This window comes from Rhodotorula graminis, assembly GCF_001329695.1.
Source record: "Rhodotorula graminis WP1 unplaced genomic scaffold RHOBAscaffold_3, whole genome shotgun sequence".
Taxonomy (NCBI): domain Eukaryota; kingdom Fungi; phylum Basidiomycota; class Microbotryomycetes; order Sporidiobolales; family Sporidiobolaceae; genus Rhodotorula; species Rhodotorula graminis.
The window spans coordinates 428585-446528 of record NW_017264930.1 but is presented as its reverse complement, the minus strand read 5'-3'; the positions used below and the strand labels follow the sequence as shown (position 1 = coordinate 446528).

Genomic DNA, 17944 nt, shown 5'->3' with positions numbered 1-17944 from the left:
CCCCATCGCCCTCCCGACGACCGGCCGCGGCCTCACGACGCCGACCGCCTCGTCGCTCGCCAAGGCGCGCCAGCGCGTCCCTTCCTCGTCGGGCAGCACGTCACCTAGCGCGGTGCGCGCCCGCACGCCGGGCAGCAGCCCCGAGCTGCCTCGCTCGGCTCGCATGAGCCCCTCGACGAGCCGCGACGGCGCAGCGAGCATGGCGCGCTCGCGCTCGAGCGGCGCAGGTGCAGCAGCAGGCGCTGCGTCGCCGCGGGGAGTGCCGGCAGCGTCTGCGCAGCAGCAGCAGGCGCAGTCGCCCTCACGCTCGCCCGCGTCCTCGGCGCGCGCGCCCGGGCCGTCGGCGACCGCCGCGCCCTCGCGCATCCGCGGCGGCGCAACGCCGCCGATGAAGATGGCTCGTCGCGGGAGGATCGGGCTTGCAGGTGCGGGCGCGTCGAGGCCGGCGCCGCCGTCGGCGGCGGCCGCCGGGGAGCGCGAGGGGCACGAGGGTCCGAGCGGCGAGGCGGCGCCGGCCGAGAGGGGAGCCGGTGCGCAACAGCAGGACGAGGGAGCGGAAGTGCAGCAGGACGAGCAGGAGCAGGGTGAGGGTGTGGGCGAGCGCGAAGCCAAGCTCGACGACATGCCCGTCTTCAAGGGCTTTGGCGCCGCTCGCCCTCACGGGCACATCCCGATCCCGATGGCGCACACGGGCGCCGACGGCGAGCCCAAGCGCGCTGTAATGGCCGACGAGGTCGAGGCGGCGGGCAGGAAGGCGGCGCAGGAGGAGTCGAGCCCGGGCGAGCAGGAGGAGGACAAGGTCGACGAGCAGTGACGCAGCCCGCACGAGTAACGATCCGCAACGAGTCTTTGCAACAGCATCTATTGACAGTGACGAGAGAGAGAGAGAGAGGTACAAGAGAGCTCTGGCGCGCCGCCGCTCTCACTGCCTCGTCAACAGCGCCCAGCTCCAGTCCTCCTTGCCGAGCGCCGTCCTGACGTTGACCGCCCCGCCGCTCGTCGAGCTCAACTCGCTCCCGAGAAAGTAGTCGCTGCGCGCGAGCACCTGCTGCTCGACGACGGCGAGCACGTCCATGTAGCTCGCCGACGGACCGAGCTGCGACGAGTCGGCGGGCGTGACGAGGTCCGAGAGGAGGACGGCGCCGTGCGAGCGGTAGTAGGCGAGGGCCGTCGCGTTGCGCTCGTCGGTCGCGAGGTAGAAGCTGTTGGGCGGACGAGAGAGGTGAGTTGGCGCCGCTAAGGATAGAGAGGGCGAGAGAGAGAGAAAGAGAGGAAGCGAGGACGCACGGATCGTCCCCCCTCGGCAGCCGCTCGTCAAAGTGCGCCTCGAGCGCCTCGACGCCCTCGCGCAGCGCTGCCCTCGTCTTGTCAAAGTGCGCCTCGGCGTCCTGCGCCGGGCTCCACTTGATGCCGACAAAGTCGCTGCGCCGCAGGTGCGCAGCGAGCCACCTCCTCCCCTCGACGCGCTCGCCCATGCGCTCAGCGAGGCGCTCGCCGAGGGCTCGAACGCCCGCAGGTGGGCGCACGCCGCGCACGACGAGGTCGACGTACGCCTGGCGGGCGGCGGGCGAGGTAAAGTACAGGCCGCCGGGCTTGCGCTGGTCGTGGAGGTTGCCGGCGAGGTAGACGATCGAGGCGTTGTTAAACGGCGGCGAGGCGAGCGTGTCGACGAGGGGTTGGACCTTGTTGCGCAGGGCGAGCTCGACCGACGGGCGGGCGAGGGCCTTGTTCATGAGGACCCTGCGAGAGGTGGAGAACGAGGTCAGGACGGAGTGGACGCGGCAAGAGGGGGAGAGTTCGACGCACTCGTCGCCGAACGTGTACAGGGGCACGACATCGAGAAGCTCGAGCTGGCGCACGAGGCCGTCGTCGTCGCCGTCGAGCTTGACGCCGCGTTTCCGCAGCGCGTCTCGCGCCTGCTGCGCCGTCCAGACTGCGCGAGAGCCGAGCGCGAGCTCGACGATGGCCGAGTTGAGCCCTTCCGGGATCTCGTCGGCGGGTGCGGCGACGACTGGCGGCGGTGGCGGCTGGTCGACACGGACGAAGGTGCGGTTCTGGAACAGGTAGTCGGGCACGGTCGCGGTCGTGTAGCCTTGCGGCGTGTAGTTGGTCGTGTTCCACCGCAGCGACTCGTCGTACAGGTTCGGGTCGATGCCGTACAGCTCGATCAACTCGCGGTAGGTGAGGAGCGGGCCGTAGGTGCGGCGGAGGTGGGGAAGGTCGAGGAAGAGCTGCGTCGGGCTTGCAGTCAGTGACCGAGTCGAGGACGGGATTCGTCACGAGAAGGAGGACGTACCTGGATCGGAAGCTTGTACGCCGGGCCGTCGTCGTTCCAGGTCGAGCCGACCACGTCGGCGTGCGCGTTGCGGTGTCGGAAGAAGCGCAGAGCGTTGGCCTCGCAGACGCTGTCGTCGACGGCGCATGACCTCGCCCAGATCGAGTCGGGCAGGACGGGTATCCGTCGAGCGATCTTGGCGAGCAGAAGGGTCGACTCGAGCATGTACCTGCGCGAGACGGCGGGGAGCAAGAAGGGTGAGCTGACGGACGACGAGGAAGGCGAGCGAGGGGACGGGGGCGCACCGCTGATTGTTGAAGCCGTACGAGGCCCAGCCGTCCTTGACGAGGTAGGTCGGGTTCTCGCCGACGATTTGCGCGAGCTCGTCGAGCGACGGCGCGACGTACGGCTCGTCGTCTGGTGGCGCGAGAGGCCGGGCCCACTCCTTGAGACGCGCGCCGTACTCCTTTGCCGTCACGACGCCGTGCGCGACGACCTTGTGGGTGTGGCCGGTTGCGGTGCCGAGTGCGGCGAGCGCGAGGACGAGGGTCGTCAAGGCGAGAACGAAGAGGGCGAGTCGAGAGCGGAAGAGGGGCGCGAGGCGGTGTCGCGGTCGGCTCGTGCCCTCGCCACCGACCAGGCGGTACCCGGACTTGGTCGTGCGGGTCTCACGCCAGTGCTTTGGGCCGTGGAGGGGGGAAGTGGGGGTCGGGCGGGCGATGAGGCGAGGGGGAAGGAGCGGGTCGCGGGAGGGTCGGCTCGCGGGGCGCGTCGAGCGTGTCGACTGGCGCGAGGTGCTTGGCTGAGTGTACAGGCTCGAACGAGGAGCGGGTGGGCTCGAGAGCGAGGCGAGGCGGTCTCTCGGCGGGCAGCGAGCTCGAGGGCGGCTCACGACACAGGTCTTTGGCCAAGCTGCTCGGACGAGGGTGTGGCCAGGCGAGTGTGGGGCCTTGTAGGGGTGCAATGCAGCTCAGGGAGGGTGAGAGAGACGCGCTGAGGAATGTTGGGCGCCAGAGCTCCTCTCGCTGCCCAGCTCGATGGCTCGTCCTCTTCCCTCCTCGCCACCCTCGTCGACCTCTTGGACGCGCACCAGCCATGCTCTCCCGCTCCCTCCGTCCCCTCGTCGCCGCAACCCGCGCCGCCGCGCCCCGCGCCCTCTCGTCGTCGGTCGCCAACTCGGCCCTCCAGGTCCAGCAGGCCTCGAGCCGCGCCGCCCTCCGCGTCGCCCTCGACGCCGCACGCTGCACCGCCGTCAGCACTGCCGGTGCCCGCCGCTTCGCCAGCACCGAGCCCAGCTCGGATGGCTCGGTCGACGTGAGTTCCCGCTCCCCCCCCTCCCCCGGTCGAGGATGCTCGAGGGGAGATGCGCCACGATGTCGCCCTCGTCGGCACAAGTGCCTCGTGCGCTCGCCCGATACGCCCACGACACTCGCTCGACGCCCACTCGCCCGCGCACCTCGTCGCCCCCCTCCCCCTCGACGAGCATTCACCACCACACCACCTCTCCCCCTCCCGCCCGCACCGCCGTCGCCGCCAACCTCAACCAACCCACTCGCCTTGCGCAACACGTTCACTGACTCACTCGCCCTGGACCTGCCACAGATGACCGTCCGCGAGGCGCTCAACTCGGCCATGGAGGAGGAGATGACCCGCGACGAGACCGTCTTCGTCCTCGGTGAGGAGGTCGCCCAGTACAACGGTGCCTACAAGGTGCGCCCCCTCACTGTCTCACGCACACCCAAGACCAAGGCCTCTGACACGTCCATTCACGCGCGCAGGTTACCAAGGGCCTGTTGGACAAGTTCGGCGAGAAGCGTGTCATCGACACCCGTGCGTCCCTCCCTCTCTCCCCCTGTCGCCTCTCTCTGCGCCCGAGCTGACGCCCTCGAGTCAATCTCGCCTGCAGCCATCACCGAGGCTGGTTTCTGCGGTATCGCTGTCGGTGCCGCGTTCGCTGGCCTGCGCCCGGTCTGCGAGTTCATGACCTTCAACTTTGCCATGCAGGTGCGTCCTGCGCGCCCTCTCTAGTACCGTCGAGCACTCATTGACCTCTCCGTCGACCCACAGGCGATCGACCAGATCGTCAACTCGGCCGGCAAGACCTACTACATGTCGGGCGGGTCCGTCGCTGCTCTCCCTGCCCTCTTCCTGCTCGAGCGAGAGTCCTGATTCGCCCCTGTTGCGCACACAGCAACGTCCCGTGCCCGATCGTCTTCCGTGGCCCCAACGGCGCCGCTGCCGGTGTCGGTGCGCAGCACTCGCAGGACTACGCAGGTGCGTCTCGATGTTCCTCTCTCCCTCCACCACGCCCGAGCCGAGCCTAACCTTCCCCTCGTTGTGCTCTCGCAGCTTGGTACGGTCAGATCCCGGGTCTCAAGGTCGTCTCGCCCTGGTCGGCTGAGGACTGCCGCGGCCTCCTCAAGGTACGCCCCCTCTCGTCCACTTCAGCCTGCCCTCGGCGTCCAGTCTGCTCACCTTACTCTCTCCTTCCCGCAGGCCGCCATCCGCGACCCGAACCCGGTCGTCGTCCTCGAAAACGAGATCATGTACGGCCAGTCGTTCAAGGTCTCGAAGGAGGTCGCCTCGCCCGACTTCCTCCTGCCCATCGGCAAGGCCAAGGTCGAGCGCGAGGGCACCGACGTCACCATCGTCGGCCACTCGCGCATGGTCGGCCTCTCGCTCGACGTCGCCGAGAAGCTCTACAAGGAGCAGGGCATCCAGTGCGAGGTCATCAACCTGCGCTCGATCCGCCCTCTCGACATCGACACCATCAAGGCGTCGGTCAAGAAGACCAACCGGTGCGTCCCACCTCTCTTTCGAGCAGGACGTGCGGCGAGAGCTTGTTGCGAGGCGGCACGGCCCGACTCGAGCGATCCTCGTCCTGAGGCTCGACGGTGCCACCTCGAGCATGCGCCTCGCCCCCTCGCCTGGACCCGCACGCCTCCCTCCTCACCTGGCGCACGTTACTGACTCTCTCACACGTCCCGTCTCGCAGCCTCGTCACCGTCGAGGGCGGCTTCCCCATGTTCGGCGTCGGGTCCGAGATCTGCGCCCAGATCGTCGAGTCCGAGGCGTTCGACTACCTCGACGCCCCGGTCGAGCGCGTTACTGGTGCCGACCTCCCGACCCCGTACGCCGCGTCGCTCGAGGGCGCCGCCTTCCCGGACGAGAGCGTCATCGAGAAGGTCGTCCTCCGGTCGCTCTACCGCTCGTGAGCGTAGCGCCGCCACCCACCTCCTTCTTCTTCGCCTCTCCTCGTCTCTCCCACCACCTGCCGTTACGACCTAAAAGGGCTCGGCGCACCCTGCCGGCCCTCGCACGTCTTCCTCGACGACGAGTGTCCCCCTCCCTCGTCCTCCTTCCTCTCTTCCCCCCTTCTCGCCTTGTCCCCTCTTTGGCCTTTGTTACCCCTTCCCACTTCTCTCTCTCTCTCTCTCTCTGCCTCTCTGTTCGGGTCTTTAGACGCGCTTTCGCCGCACCCCTCCCTTCGCCTCTCCCTCTCTCTCTCTGAATCGCAGGACCTCGCATCGCTGTTTCCTAGAGTCCGACGACCGCAAGAGCCACGCGAGAGTCGAGAGCGTGTACGACAGGCAAGCGTCGCAGGGCTTGCGCGCAGGGCGAAGAGCATCGGGCACGAGCGCTCGTTCCTCTCCCTTCTTCTCGGGCTTCCTCATCCGCAAGCTCTCACGTTCATCGCCCTCGCTCGACGCGTGTACTAGACTGCTCCTCGAACCAGTCGAGCCTCGCCGTAAGCTGTGCTCGGCGAGGAACTTGGACGGCGCGGCTCGAGCGCTCGACCTTCTCAAACTGCTTCGTCCGCGCTTGTTCGCCTCAAACTCGGTGCCGCTTCGGCAGTTCGACCTCGGAGCATCTCTTGACAGGCACTGGCTCGCAGACGAGAAGAAGGGACCCGCTCACGAGAGACGCTGGACCTCCTCCTCCTCCTCCTCACGCTTCCCTCCGTCGTCGCTCGTCTCTCCGCCACCTCTGTCGCAACGACACTCGCTTTGGTCTTTGCTCCATTCGGATAGAGAGGGACGCAAGAGGAAACGTCTGACGTGCGCTCGTGTGTACGAGCCATCAGCTGGCTCGACAGCTTGCGCCGTTCGAGCGATCCATCGAGGGCGCAGAGGATCGACTTGAAGCGTGCGCGCTGCGAGGTGCCTTGCGCGGGGCGGGCGCGCCTCGGATTCATTTCAGTCGAGTGACGCCTGTCGATCAGGTTGCCCGAGCGGGCGAGCTCGCATTTCTCCAGGCCAGGCTCGCCGCGACTCGCACCAACGACCTTCGCCCACCGCCCACCCCCAGCTCGCTCTCGACGGGTCCACGAGCAGCCGCCTGCACCCACTGCACGCGCGCACTCGGGCCACCACCGCATCCCTCGTCCGACCGCGGCACGAGAACCTGCCTTCCTCGTCGATCATCCATCGCGCCTCCTCCTCCTCCTCCCACCCCCTCCCCCTCACCCGTCCTCCTCGCCTACCAGCACCACCATGGGCCCCTCGATCCTCCAGGCCATCATGCGCGAGCCGACGCGCTCGTACCAGGACATCTACGACCCGAATCGGCCGCCGTCGCACCGACGCCAGCCCGGGTCGAGCGGGTTCTCGTCGCCGTCCACCTCGCGCCCCAGCTCGATCCGCTCGTCCGGCTCGGCCACGTCCACCCAGGGCCCGGCGTGGGTCAACGGCCAGTGGGAGTGGAGCAACTTCCAGGGCCGCAAGGGCCTCACGGGCGGCACGCGCTCGCTCTACACCCCGAGCGTCGTCGGCCGCTCGCTCGGCCTCGGCAACCAGGCGCGCGCCGGCGGCGGCGCCCAGTCGGTCAGGAGTGCCGGCGGGAGCGTGTACGAGGGCAGCGAGGACGGGCGCAGCGTGACGAGCGGCGCGAGTGCGAGCGGCAGCGTCCGCACCTTCATGTCGGCACCGGGCGGCGGCGCCGGCGAGCGGCGCACCAAGAAGAAGGGCTCGTCGTCGCGCGACGCCTCGGAGAGCGCCGCTGCCCCGGCGCCGAGCGGGTACGACCGCGCCTCGAGGAGTCGCAGCCTGTCCAACTCGTCGTCGACGACGGCGCTCGAGTCGCGCAGGAGCAGCCGCTTCGACACGGCGCCGCCGGTCCCCAAGTCGCACTCGTCCCGCCTCGGCTCGAACGGCGGCGCCGACCAGCCGAGCCGCAGGTACTCGTCGGCCGTCTCGTCGTCCTCGTCGACCTCGCCTCCTCTGCGCCCGTCCTTCCCGACCTCGCCTACCCTCTCGAGCGGCTCGTCCCCGTCGCGCTCCAAGTCGCCGAGGAGCCACCTGTCGTCGGGCGCCACCACGCCGTCGCTCACGTCGTCGTCGTCGTCGGCCCTCTCGTCCGAGCCGAGGACGCCCATCTACGCGGTTGCCGACCCGTACCTGCCCGTGCTCACGCTCGAGGGCGACAAGCCTCGCAAGGTCAAGAAGTCGCGCTCGTCCAAGCTCGTGCCGCTCGAGACCGTCCAGCCGGTCGAGCCGGTCGTCGAGGTCGAGACGCCCGTGCAGGAGGTCCGCGCACCTGCAGCCTACCCGAGCGAGGTCCGTCCCTTTCATTTTCTCGGTCCCCCTCCCACGTCCATGAGCTGACGGCCTCGCCTTTTCGCAGCAGAAGCCGACCTCGGACGACGCGACGACCTTGCCCGTTCCAGTGCCCGGCCGCTTCTACTCGGTCGACGAGATCTTTGGCGCCGCGCCAGCCGGCGACGTCGACGACTCGTCCGCCAAGGCCGCTCCCCACGAGGACAAGCCTCCGCAGCAGGACGCGGACCTCCCCGTCCCGTCGCCCTTCCTCGCCGCCGATCCTCTGCCGTCGCCCTTCCTCGAGGCGGCGCCTCCCCTCGCGCCGCTCAAGCCCGACGCCGACGAGACCGTCGACGACACGACCGCCGCACCGGGTGTCCCGCGCCTTAAGCTCACCCGCACCGAGTCGGAGCAGAGCCGGATCGGCGTTCGGGGCAGCGTCGAGCTCGAGGTCGACGAGGGCGACAAGGGCGACTCGCCGGCGCGCGAGAAAGCCGTCCGCCGCAGCATGGACGAGGTCGAGGAGGAGGACGAGGACGAGGACGAGGACGAGGCGAGCGAGGACGAGACCGGCTCGAGCGAGTACGACGAGGACGAGGCGCCGACGCCCGAGGAGCCGGCGCCGCCCGCCAGGGCGCCTCGCGTCTCGGCCTCGCCGGCCCCAGCGCCCGCACCTGCGCCACCTGTCCTCGCCCGTTTCGTCAAGGACAAGCGCGCACGCTCGGGCCGTCCGACGCAGGAGCCCGTCGTCTCGAGGGCGCCCAACCTCCAGCCCGTGTACGAGGTCGTCAAGTCGTCCAAGCCGTCTCGCTCGTACGCCCCGTCGTCCGTCTCGTCGTTCGACGCCCAGCCTCGCTCGTCGTCGCCGGCCAACTCGGACCTGTCGGCCTCGTCGAGCGGCTCGTACGCCTACGGCGCGTCGACCGACGTTCCCGACTGGCTCGACCGCATCCGCACCCTCGGCGAGCCGATCCAGCCTCTCATCACGAGCCAGGGTCCGCAGCCCAAGCGCCAGCTCAACCCGCCGCCGCACTGGACCGTGCAGCAGTTGCGCGCGGGCGGCGGGTCCGGCAGCAGCGTCAGCAGCAACGGCAGCAGCAACGGCGGCCGGCCGAGCATGCCCCGCCCTCGCAGCGTCAAGAGCCTGCGCTCGCGCGCCAAGGTCCTCGAGGGCCTGCCCGAGGAGGCCGAGGCTGAGGCCGAGGCGGTCGCGGCCGACGAGTTCGACCGCCGCTCGGTCCTGTCGACCACGGCCACGCTGTCGGCGTCGCCAGCCTGGCTCCGCAAGGACGGCCTGTCGCCGGCGGGCTCGATCCGCACCTCGTCGTCGAGCGCCAACGGCCTGTCGCGCACCTCGTCGCTCGCCGACCGCTCGTCGAGCGACGTCCCGGCGTCGCACCGCCGCGCGCGCTCGATGGACATGGAGCGGCCTCGCATGCAGGCGCTGTCGCCGCTGAGCCGCTCCACGTCGACGTCGACGTCGGCGAGCCGCCCGGCTTCGACCAAGACGTCGTCCTCGTACGACTTCGAGTCGATCGCGGCGTCCGGGCCCAAGCCCAAGGGCTTGGCCAAGTTCCTCCAGCCGCCGCTCGCGTCGTCCAAGGCCGTTCGGGAGCCGGCGCCGGTCGTCGTCCGCAACCCTCGGACCTCGTCCCTGCGCGCCTCGTCGCTGTACGAGCCGTCCTCGTCCCGACCCTCGTCCCTGTTCGACGCGTCGCCGGCGCCAAGGCGCTCGCTCGAGGACGAGAGCGACGACGGCCGGTCCGTGTCGGGCCTGTCGATGATCTCGGTCATGAGCGCGCCGCAGCTCACGCCGGTCCGACCGCCCAAGAACCCGGCCCGCCGCCTGAGCAGCAGCTCGTTGATCCGCCCGGCCGTTCCCTTCCCCGCCGAGTCGCTCATGCAGCCGCCGTCGCGCACCCAGTCGCCGGCCGGGTCGATCCGGTCCGACTTTGAGCGGTCGGCGCCGTCGTTCGCCTCGTTCGACCAGCGCACGCCCCGCCTGTCAGCGTCGTTCTCGGTCGTCGAGCGGCCCATCATGCAGCGTCCCGTCGTCGCTCCTCCGCCACCGGCACCGCCCATCACGACCGCCCCGCCGGCCGAGTCGACCGTCGCCCCGTCCGACCTCACGCGCTCGACCTCGCTCGCGTCCCGCGCCCGACCCGTCTCGAGCTACCTCCCGCCGAGCGCAACGAGCTCGACCCCGACCTCGCTCGCCATTGCGCGCCGCTTTGACGGCAAGCAGCAGAAGACGTCGCGCCGCTTTGGCCTCTTCCGCCGGTCGACCGACGGCGACAGCGGCAGCAAGCGCCGCTTCGAGCCGACGCTCGATCTCACGTACGACACGCTCGACGCCAACTTTATGCGCAAGCGCATCCGCAGCGACGAGCTCGTCGTCGAGGTCATCGCCGCGAGCGTCGACCGGTGGGACCGCGAGCGCGTCTTCCAGCTCGCGAGGGGCACCAACGGCGTCGGCTTCGTGCCGGGTCGTGCCGTCGTCGGCAAGGTCCTCGAGATCGGCGCCGAGGTGCGCAAGGTCAAGAAGGGCGAGCTCGTGTGGGGCCTGAGCCCGCTTCGCAAGGTGCGTCTCCCTCTCAGCCTTTCCCTTCCCTCCTGTCCCGCCTGCCGAGCGGCTCGACTGACTCTCTTTGTCCTCGACTCTCGCAGTCTGGCGGCCTCGCGTCGCTCGTCATCCTCTCGCGCGACCACGTCGCCGCCGCGCCCGCCTCGCTCTCGCCCGAGATCTCGGCAGCCCTCCCCTCGGCCGCCACCTCGGCCATGCTCATCATGCAGTCGCTGTGCGACTCGCTCCCCAAAGGGTCCAAGGTCCTCGTCCTCAACGCGCACACCGGCGTCGGCTACCTCTGCCTCCAGCTCGCGCACCACTACCGCCCGGGCGTCGCCGGATCCCGCGACCTGTGGATGGTCGCCCAGTGCTCGATGAGCGTCTCGGACGGCGAGACGACCCTGCGCGAGGCGGGCGCGACGGACGTCCTGCGCGAGGAGCCGCTCGCGGCCATCAACGGGCTCCACGAGGGCTCGTTCGACGTCGTCATCGACACGATGGGCGGTCGCAGGCGTGCGTCCTCTCTTTCTCTCTCTCTCTCTCTCTATCCGGCCTTGTGAGTACCGGACTGACAATCTCCTCCTCTTCCCTTGCCTCTCTCGCCCGCCCTCTGTCGCCCTCGCAGTCTACGACGCCTCGCGCCGCATCCTGCACAACTCGGGCCGGTTCATCACGACGGTCGGCGACGAGCTCGGCGAGTCGGACTACAACGCGTCGCTGCGCTCGCTTCGTCGCGCGTTCGTTCGCAAGGACAAGAAGCAGATCTCGTACTGGCGGGTCGACGCCGATGGCGACAGCCGCGAGGCCGTCCGCGACACGCTCGACAAGGTGCGCGACGTCGTCGATGCCGGCGCGCTCAAGCCTCGGGTCGAGAGTGTCCTGCCCATGAGCGAGGCGAGGAGGACGTTCGACGAGCGCGAGGCAGAGCTCGAGGGCGTCGTCGTGCGCGTGCGCGAGGTCTGAGGAGGCGGCCGAGACTCTACTTTACCCACCCTAATCCGTGACTTCTGTCGCGCGCATCCTCGTCCATAGCTTGTCGTACAACACCCGTTCGTCCCCCTCGTCCTTCCTTCTCCCTGTTTGTATCGCTCGGCAACGCGCACTCGATTTATCTCTTTCTCTCGAGGAAGCAGAGTGCAGCGCGTGAGAGCGGCCGCTCGTCTCGCGAGAGGGAGAGCAACGTCGAGGGCCGAGCGGGCGAGCGAGAAGATGAAGCGATGCGATTGGCCGCAGTCGACTTGGGCGCGAGACTCAGCTCGTCCCCGCGACGGCCACGACCCGCTCCTCCCACGCTCTCGCGCTCGCTCCGAGTGCACTGCTGCACCGTGCGCCACCATGGGCTTCACCCGCACCCGCCACAACGAGAAGGGCCGCGCCATCAAGCGCGAGTCCGGCAAGCGCAAGCGCGTCGACCCGGACCAAGTCGACGACGACAGCAACGCCGACATCATCGACCAGGAGGTCCGCAAGAAGCGCAGGGCAGAGGTGCACCCCGTCTCTCTCCCTCGCCGTGCCCGCCGCGACGCCGGGCGACAGCGCCCCCTCCCTCGAGCTTCAACTCGCTCACCTCCTTGTTCATCCCGCCGCCGCAGCTGCTCGCCACCAAGCCGACCGAGGCAGAGCCCAAGATGTCGGCCAAGAAGCGCAAGCGTCTCGACGCCTTCATCGACCGCAAGCTCAAGAAGGAGGAGCGCAAGGACCTCATCGCCTCGCTCGCGTACGTCGCCTCGCTCTCCTCTCCCTTCCGCCTCTCTCCACGCGCACCAGAGCTGACTTCTCGTTCGATACAGCAAGACGCAGACGCAGAACCTCCAGTTCGCCTCGTCGTCCGCCCTCGGCTCCAAGCAGTTCCAGTCGCAGGCCTCGAAGCTCGAGCACGCCGCTGCGCTCGAGGAGAGCCGGCGCGGTCGTGCACGCAAGATCCTCGACCGCGCCAACGCCGGCGCGCAGCACCTGAGCGACGAGGACGCCGACGAGGCGGACGCCGACGTCGACATGCTGTCCGGCGACGACGAGCCACCGCTCGAGCGCGAGTTCGTCAAGCCGCAGCAGGCCCTCGCGCTCTCGACGTCCGCGCCACCGTCGGCCAAGAAGAACACGCAGCCGTTCAACCCGTCGGGCTCGCTCGGCGTCGTTGTCCAGTCGGCGGCATCGGCCGCACCTGTCGCGTCAACCTCGACCGCCCCCTCGACTTCCCGCGCCGTCCCTCCTCTATCCGCTCCGCCCGCCGTCGGCAGCGCTCTCGCCGCAGGCGCCACCGTCACCGTCGTCAAGCGCGCGCCCAAGCAGCGCGGCCGCATGCGCGAGCTCATCGGCGCTGTCGGCAAGGGCAAGGGCAAGGGCAAGGCGAAAGCCGAGCCCGAGCCAGAGGCGGACAGCAGCGAGTTTGACAGCTCGGAGGAAGGGAGCGACGAGGGCGAGGAGGGGGAGGGGGAGGAGGACGAGTGGAAGGGCATCGAGGGCGAGCAGCAGGGCGACGTCGAGGAGGGCGGCTCGGGTTCGAGCGAGGGAGGCTCAGTCGGCGACGGCGGGTCGCGGGACGGGGGCAGCGGGTCGGACGACGCAGACGAGGACGAGGAGGCGGGCGGGACCAAGGCGCCGCCGCGAGAGCGCGGCGCGTTTCGCGCATGGGCCGACGAGCAGGTCCGCAAGGCGGCGGGCGAGGACGCGGCGGCGCCGAGGCCTGTCGACGCCGACGACGGTACCTACACGCCGCTCCTGCCGGCCGGCTCGGGCTTCAAGAACAAGGTCGACCCGAGCGGCATCACCGGCCCTCTCGGCGCCGTCCTGCCCAAGGAGGAGCTGCCGACGCTCCCGCCGCAGAAGACGGTTCACGTCGCCGTCACGCGCACGCCCGAGATCGAGGCGTCCAGGGCCGAGCTCCCCGTCGTCAAGGAGGAGGACCGCGTCATGCAGGCGATCCTCGGCAACCCGGTCGTCGTCCTGTGCGGCGAGACGGGTTCGGGCAAGACGACCCAGGTCGGCCAGTTCTTGTGGGAGGCCGGCTTTGGCGATGCTTCGAGCGGTGCGTCCCTGCTCCCCCTGTCTCTCTGGACGTCCGGCGCCGTCGACTGACCTCGGTCGACCCTCGCAGACAACCCGGGCATGGTCGCCATCACGCAGCCTCGCCGTGTCGCCGCCCTCTCGACCTCGGCCCGTGTTCGCAACGAGCTCGGTCTCGCCGCCGACTCGTCGCTCGTCGCGCACCGCATCCGTTACTCGACGACCGCCTCGCCCGACACCAAGCTCGTCTTCATGACGGACGGCGTCCTCTTACGCGAGCTCGCGGCCGACTTCCTCCTGACCAAGTACAGCGTCGTCGTCGTCGACGAGGCGCACGAGCGCGGTGTCAACACGGACGTGCTCATCGGCGTGCTCAGCCGGGTCGCCAAGCTGAGGGAGAAGCAGTGGCGCGAGGGTCGTGAGGGGGCCAAGGTGCGCCCGCCTGTTCCTCCTCCTCCTCTTCCTCTCTCGTTCTCCTCACTGACTCGCTCTCTGCGCAGCCTCTGCGCCTCGTCATCATGTCGGCGACCCTGCGCGTGTCCGACTTTGCCGAGAACCCGACCCTGTTCTCGACCCCGCCACCCGTCCTGCACATCTCGGCCCGCCAGCACCCGGTCACGGTCCATTTCGCTCGGCGCACCCAGCACGACTACCTCGCCCAGGCGTACAAGAAGGTCGCCCGCATCCACGCCCGGCTCCCGCCCGGCGGCGTCCTCGTCTTCTGCACCGGCCAGAACGAGATCGTCTCGCTGTGCAAGCGCCTCGAGAAGAAGTTCGGCGCCAAGGCGATCGCGGCGCGCAAGGAGCGCGTCAAGCGGGCGGCGGCGATGCGCAACGGGCGCGACGCGGGGGCGAGCCGGGAGGACGAGCAGGCCGAGGAGGCCGAGGTCGACGCCAAGTTGAGGGGCAAGGTCGAGGTGAGCGACGACTTGGAGGCCGAGGACGTCGAGCTCGGTGCGGACAAGGACCTCGCGGCGGACGTGGACGATGGCGTGTACGAGGACGACGAGGAGGGGCTCGAGTCGGACGAGGACATGGACGACGAGGCGTTCCAGGGTCTCGACATGGAGGAGGACGTCGACGGTGCGTCCCTTCTCTCTCTCTCTCTATCGACCCTCTCTCTATCGTCCCTCTCTCGACGACTCGCTCACGCTCCTCGCGCCACAGAGCCGCTGCACGTCCTGCCGCTGTATTCGCTCCTCGCGACCGAGCGGCAGATGCAGGTCTTCGCCGAGCCGCCTGCGGGCCACCGCCTCGTCGTCGTCGCGACCAACGTCGCCGAGACGGCCATCACGATCCCCAACATCAAGTACGTCGTCGACACCGGTCGCGCCAAGGAGGTGAGCTCCCTCTCCCTCTCCGTCCGTCTCTCTCTTCGTGCTGCGGCCGCCGAACTGACCCTGGCCCTCCCCTTCTACAGCGCAAGTTTGACCACGCGAGCGGCATTCAGTCGTTCGAGGTCGACTGGATCAGCAAGGCGTCGGCGGCGCAGCGTGCCGGTCGAGCCGGTCGCACCGGTCCCGGCCACTGCTACCGCCTGTACTCGTCGGCCGTCTTCGAGCAGCACTTCGACCAGTTCGCCAAGCCCGAGATCCTGCGCATGCCGATCGAGGGCATCGTCCTCACGATGAAGGGCATGAACATCGACGCCGTCGCCAACTTTCCCTTCCCGACGCCTCCCGACCGCGACGCCCTGCGCCGGGCCGAGAAGACGCTCGTCAACCTGGGCGCGCTCGAGGCGTCCGAGGCGACGTCGAGGGTCGGCGGCAAGATCACGCCGCTCGGCCAGAGCATGGCGCTCTTCCCGCTCTCGCCTCGGTTCGCCAAGATGATCGTCGCCGGCCAGCAGCATGGTTGCCTGCCCTACGTCGTCGCCATCGTGTGCGCCCTGTCGGTCGGCGACCCGTTCATCCGCGAGGCCAACCTCGGCGACGACGACGAGGTCGAGCCCGACGCCGACAAGCCGCTCTCGCGCGCCGAGATCCAGCACATCCGGGACCCCGAGATCCGCGCCAAGGAGGAGCGCAAGGCGTTGCGCAAGACGTTCTACCAGGTCCAGCAGCGTCACGCTGCGCTCGGCAAGGGCTCGAGCGACGTCTTCAAGTTCCTGAGCGCGGTCGGCGCGTACGAGTACGCCGGCGCGAGCGACGCTTTCTGCGACTCAAACTTCCTTCGCATCAAGGTACGCTCTCTCTCTCTCTCTCCCTCCATCCCTCTCGTCGTGCCCGCGATTCGGCGTCACTGACTAGCCTCGTCTCGACCCACAGGCCATGCAGGAGATTCACAAGCTGCGGCAGCAGATCAGCCGCATCGTGCAGATGACGTTCCCGGGCGTCGACGCCGGCTTCGTCCCCAAGCTTGCGCCGCCGAACGAGACGCAGGTGCGCTCGAACCCCCTCTGCCTTCGTCCTCGATCTCGTCGCCTGACCTTCGTCCCTTTTCCGACAGCTCAAGGTCCTGCGTCAGCTCCTCACGGCCGCCTTCATCGACCAGGTCGCCATCCGCAAGGACCTCGTCGACAAGACGAGCAACTTGTCGTTCGCCAAGGTCGCCTCGACTCGCGGCGTCGCCTACCGAGCGTTCGGCATCGACGAGGACCTGTTCATACACCCGTCGTCCAACCTGTTCCACAGCTCGCCACCCGAGTTCATCGTCTTCAACGAGTTGCACCGCACGCACAAGGTCTGGCTCAAGAGTGCGTCCCCTTCTCTCCCTGCGCTCGAGCCCCGTCTTGTTCCTGACGACGCCTTTCCTCGTCCACAGCCATCACCAAGGTGAACCCGGCCTGGCTCCCCGTCCTCGGTCGGCCCATGTGCACCTTCAGCAAGCCCGTCGAGACGCCCGCACAAGCCCTCGCCGCCAAGGCCGCCTCGAACGCGTCGGCCGGGACCGACTCGCGCACCATCATCGTCGTTCCTCGGTTCGGCCCCGGCGTCGGCATCGAGCTCAAGCCCGTCCAGATGACGCAAAAGCTCGTCGGAGGGCGGTGGGTCTTGCAGTAGAAGGCGAGGGCTGGTCCTCGTCCCTGTTGTAAACATGGCCGCCTCCTCTTCTTTCTCTTTAACCTCTCGGCACTACTGCTCGGCGGCCACGAGACTCAAAGCCTCCTCTTTCTCCTTCTCTCGCACAGACGCTGTCGCTCTCGCAGTCGGACTGCCGTGGAGCTCGCTGCGACGGCTTGCTGCGCCCGGCACGACGACCTCGGCTCGGAGACGGCGCCGCCTCGCTTCTGCGCAACGCGCACGCATGTCCTGCGAGGCTCTCGAGGCTGCGAACGACGGCTGCGGCCCGTGCACGCTGCGAGAGCTCGTCATGAGTCGCTCGTCCTGGACCCGCAGCACTGACTCGCCACCTTTCGCAGCTCGCCAAGCCCAATCACTCGCAGGCGTACGAGGCGATAAAGGCGACGGTCTCGTCTTCCTCTTCTCTCCCTACCTCTCGACACCTCCAGCATGTCGACTCTCGACATCAAGCTCTCGAACGTCGCGACGGGCGAGACTCGCATCGTTGCCCTGCCGACGCAGCCAATCCCGTCCTGGGCCGACCTCGTGCAGCGTGTACAGCAGCGCTTCGCCCTCGACCAGCCGCCGATCAACGTCACCTACGTCGACGACGACGGCGACGAGATCACGGTCTCGTCCGACGACGAGGTGCGCGAGCTCTGGCTCGGCAGCGTCGCCCAGCCGAGCCTGTCGCTCGCGTTCAGCGTCGCTCGTCCTGTCGTCGACGATCAGCGCGAGTCCGTGCGCGACGTGCAGATGGCGCTGCTCGAATCGGTCCGTGTCGCGCTCGAGCAGGACGCGTCGCTCGCCCACGACCTTCGCGACGTCCTTCACGACGGGTTCGATGCGCCGTACCGCCCTCGCCATCACGACCACCACCACCACGGCCAAGCGTATTCTCGCTTCGCCGTCGCACGCGGCGGTGGCGGTCGACGCGGCGGATGCCCGGGCCCCGGCGGGGCCGGCAATCGCCGCCACGAGCGCTGGGAGATGCGCTCGGGCTCGTCATTGAGCAGCAGCAGCGACAGTGAGTCAGAGGCAGATCAAGCGGGAGCAGAGAGGGGAAGGTGCCGCGACGGCGGCCGCAAGGGCGACAAGCACAGCAGGCGTGCGTCCTCGTTCCTTCTCTCATCCTCGACCTCGACCCTTCTCCTGACCTTCGCGCCCACAGACGGTCGTTCTCCTCCTCGCCACCACTTCCCCGGCCCGTCACCGCCGCCTCCTCCTCGCCATGGCCACCACGGGCGGCACGGCCTGCCACCTCGTCCTTCCGGTCCGCCGCACGGACCTCCTCCGCCATTCGCCCTCGGCTTCTTCGGCCCGCCGCCTCCTCCTCCTCCTCCGCCTTTCCCCTCTCGCGGTGGGCGTCACGGCTACAGGTACGGGCCGCCGCCGTTCCACCCGCCTCCTCCGCCTCACGGCTTCCACCCTGTCGCTGCCGATTCTTTCGGCAACGGCGGCTCGCACCCGACGCCGCCGTGGCACGCTCTCGCCGACTTCTTCGCCTCTCCTTTTTACGACGGGCGCCACTAGACCCGTGTCACGTCGTCGTCCACGCCGT

General features: G+C 69.1%; 6 protein-coding genes across 6 annotated transcripts; 5 read left to right on the top strand and 1 right to left on the bottom strand.

Moving 5' to 3' along the window:
- Positions 1-163: 163 nt before the first annotated feature.
- RHOBADRAFT_42055 (uncharacterized protein) lies at positions 164-814 on the top strand (the record flags this gene model as incomplete). The annotated part of the gene is made up of 1 exon (XM_018413999.1): positions 164-814. The coding sequence occupies one exon, from the start codon at positions 164-166 to the stop codon at positions 812-814; it is 651 nt and encodes a 216-aa protein (XP_018272892.1).
- A 20-nt stretch (positions 815-834) lies between these two features.
- RHOBADRAFT_51829 (uncharacterized protein) lies at positions 835-3761 on the bottom strand (the record flags this gene model as incomplete). The annotated part of the gene is made up of 6 exons (XM_018416035.1): positions 835-1202; positions 1288-1740; positions 1807-2231; positions 2297-2504; positions 2581-2954; positions 3732-3761. The coding sequence occupies 6 exons, from the start codon at positions 3759-3761 to the stop codon at positions 923-925; spliced, it is 1770 nt and encodes a 589-aa protein (XP_018272891.1). The 3' UTR covers positions 835-922.
- Positions 3550-5822, top strand: RHOBADRAFT_66084 (uncharacterized protein). The gene is made up of 9 exons (XM_018418862.1): positions 3550-3589; positions 3878-3985; positions 4054-4105; positions 4182-4279; positions 4343-4395; positions 4467-4549; positions 4625-4698; positions 4772-5073; positions 5271-5822. Exons 2-9 carry the CDS (start codon positions 3878-3880, stop codon positions 5488-5490), a joined length of 990 nt encoding a protein of 329 aa, XP_018272890.1. The 5' UTR covers positions 3550-3589; the 3' UTR covers positions 5491-5822.
- Positions 5823-10574: 4752 nt separating this feature from the next.
- RHOBADRAFT_64598 (uncharacterized protein) lies at positions 10575-11495 on the top strand. The gene is made up of 2 exons (XM_018418523.1): positions 10575-10891; positions 11004-11495. Exons 1-2 carry the CDS (start codon positions 10600-10602, stop codon positions 11339-11341), a joined length of 630 nt encoding a protein of 209 aa, XP_018272889.1. The 5' UTR covers positions 10575-10599; the 3' UTR covers positions 11342-11495.
- A 1400-nt stretch (positions 11496-12895) lies between these two features.
- Positions 12896-16457, top strand: RHOBADRAFT_24672 (uncharacterized protein). The gene is made up of 9 exons (XM_018412648.1): positions 12896-13403; positions 13473-13825; positions 13882-14190; positions 14269-14464; positions 14549-14721; positions 14802-15563; positions 15649-15762; positions 15830-16076; positions 16145-16457. Exons 1-9 carry the CDS (start codon positions 13289-13291, stop codon positions 16381-16383), a joined length of 2508 nt encoding a protein of 835 aa, XP_018272888.1. The 5' UTR covers positions 12896-13288; the 3' UTR covers positions 16384-16457.
- A 376-nt stretch (positions 16458-16833) lies between these two features.
- Positions 16834-17916, top strand: RHOBADRAFT_42050 (uncharacterized protein; the record flags this gene model as incomplete). The annotated part of the gene is made up of 2 exons (XM_018413998.1): positions 16834-17410; positions 17555-17916. 2 exons carry the CDS (start codon positions 16834-16836, stop codon positions 17914-17916), a joined length of 939 nt encoding a protein of 312 aa, XP_018272887.1.
- Between the last annotated feature and the right edge of the window lie 28 nt (positions 17917-17944).

Bases quoted from the DNA above. Each gene is read 5' to 3' on its own strand.
- RHOBADRAFT_24672 (XM_018412648.1), top strand. From the start codon at position 13,289: ATGCAGGCGATCCTCGGCAACCCGGTCGTCGTCCTGTGCGGCGAGACG. The intron at 14,722-14,801 runs GTGAGCTCCCTC...CCCCTTCTACAG, and splicing joins ACACCGGTCGCGCCAAGGAG to CGCAAGTTTGACCACGCGAG. The intron at 15,763-15,829 runs GTGCGCTCGAAC...CTTTTCCGACAG, and splicing joins CGCCGCCGAACGAGACGCAG to CTCAAGGTCCTGCGTCAGCT.
- RHOBADRAFT_66084 (XM_018418862.1), top strand. From the start codon at position 3,878: ATGACCGTCCGCGAGGCGCTCAACTCGGCCATGGAGGAGGAGATGACC. The intron at 4,396-4,466 runs GTCCGTCGCTGC...TTGCGCACACAG, and splicing joins ACCTACTACATGTCGGGCGG to CAACGTCCCGTGCCCGATCG. The intron at 4,699-4,771 runs GTACGCCCCCTC...TCCTTCCCGCAG, and splicing joins ACTGCCGCGGCCTCCTCAAG to GCCGCCATCCGCGACCCGAA.
- RHOBADRAFT_64598 (XM_018418523.1), top strand. From the start codon at position 10,600: ATGCAGTCGCTGTGCGACTCGCTCCCCAAAGGGTCCAAGGTCCTCGTC. The intron at 10,892-11,003 runs GTGCGTCCTCTC...TCGCCCTCGCAG, and splicing joins CACGATGGGCGGTCGCAGGC to TCTACGACGCCTCGCGCCGC.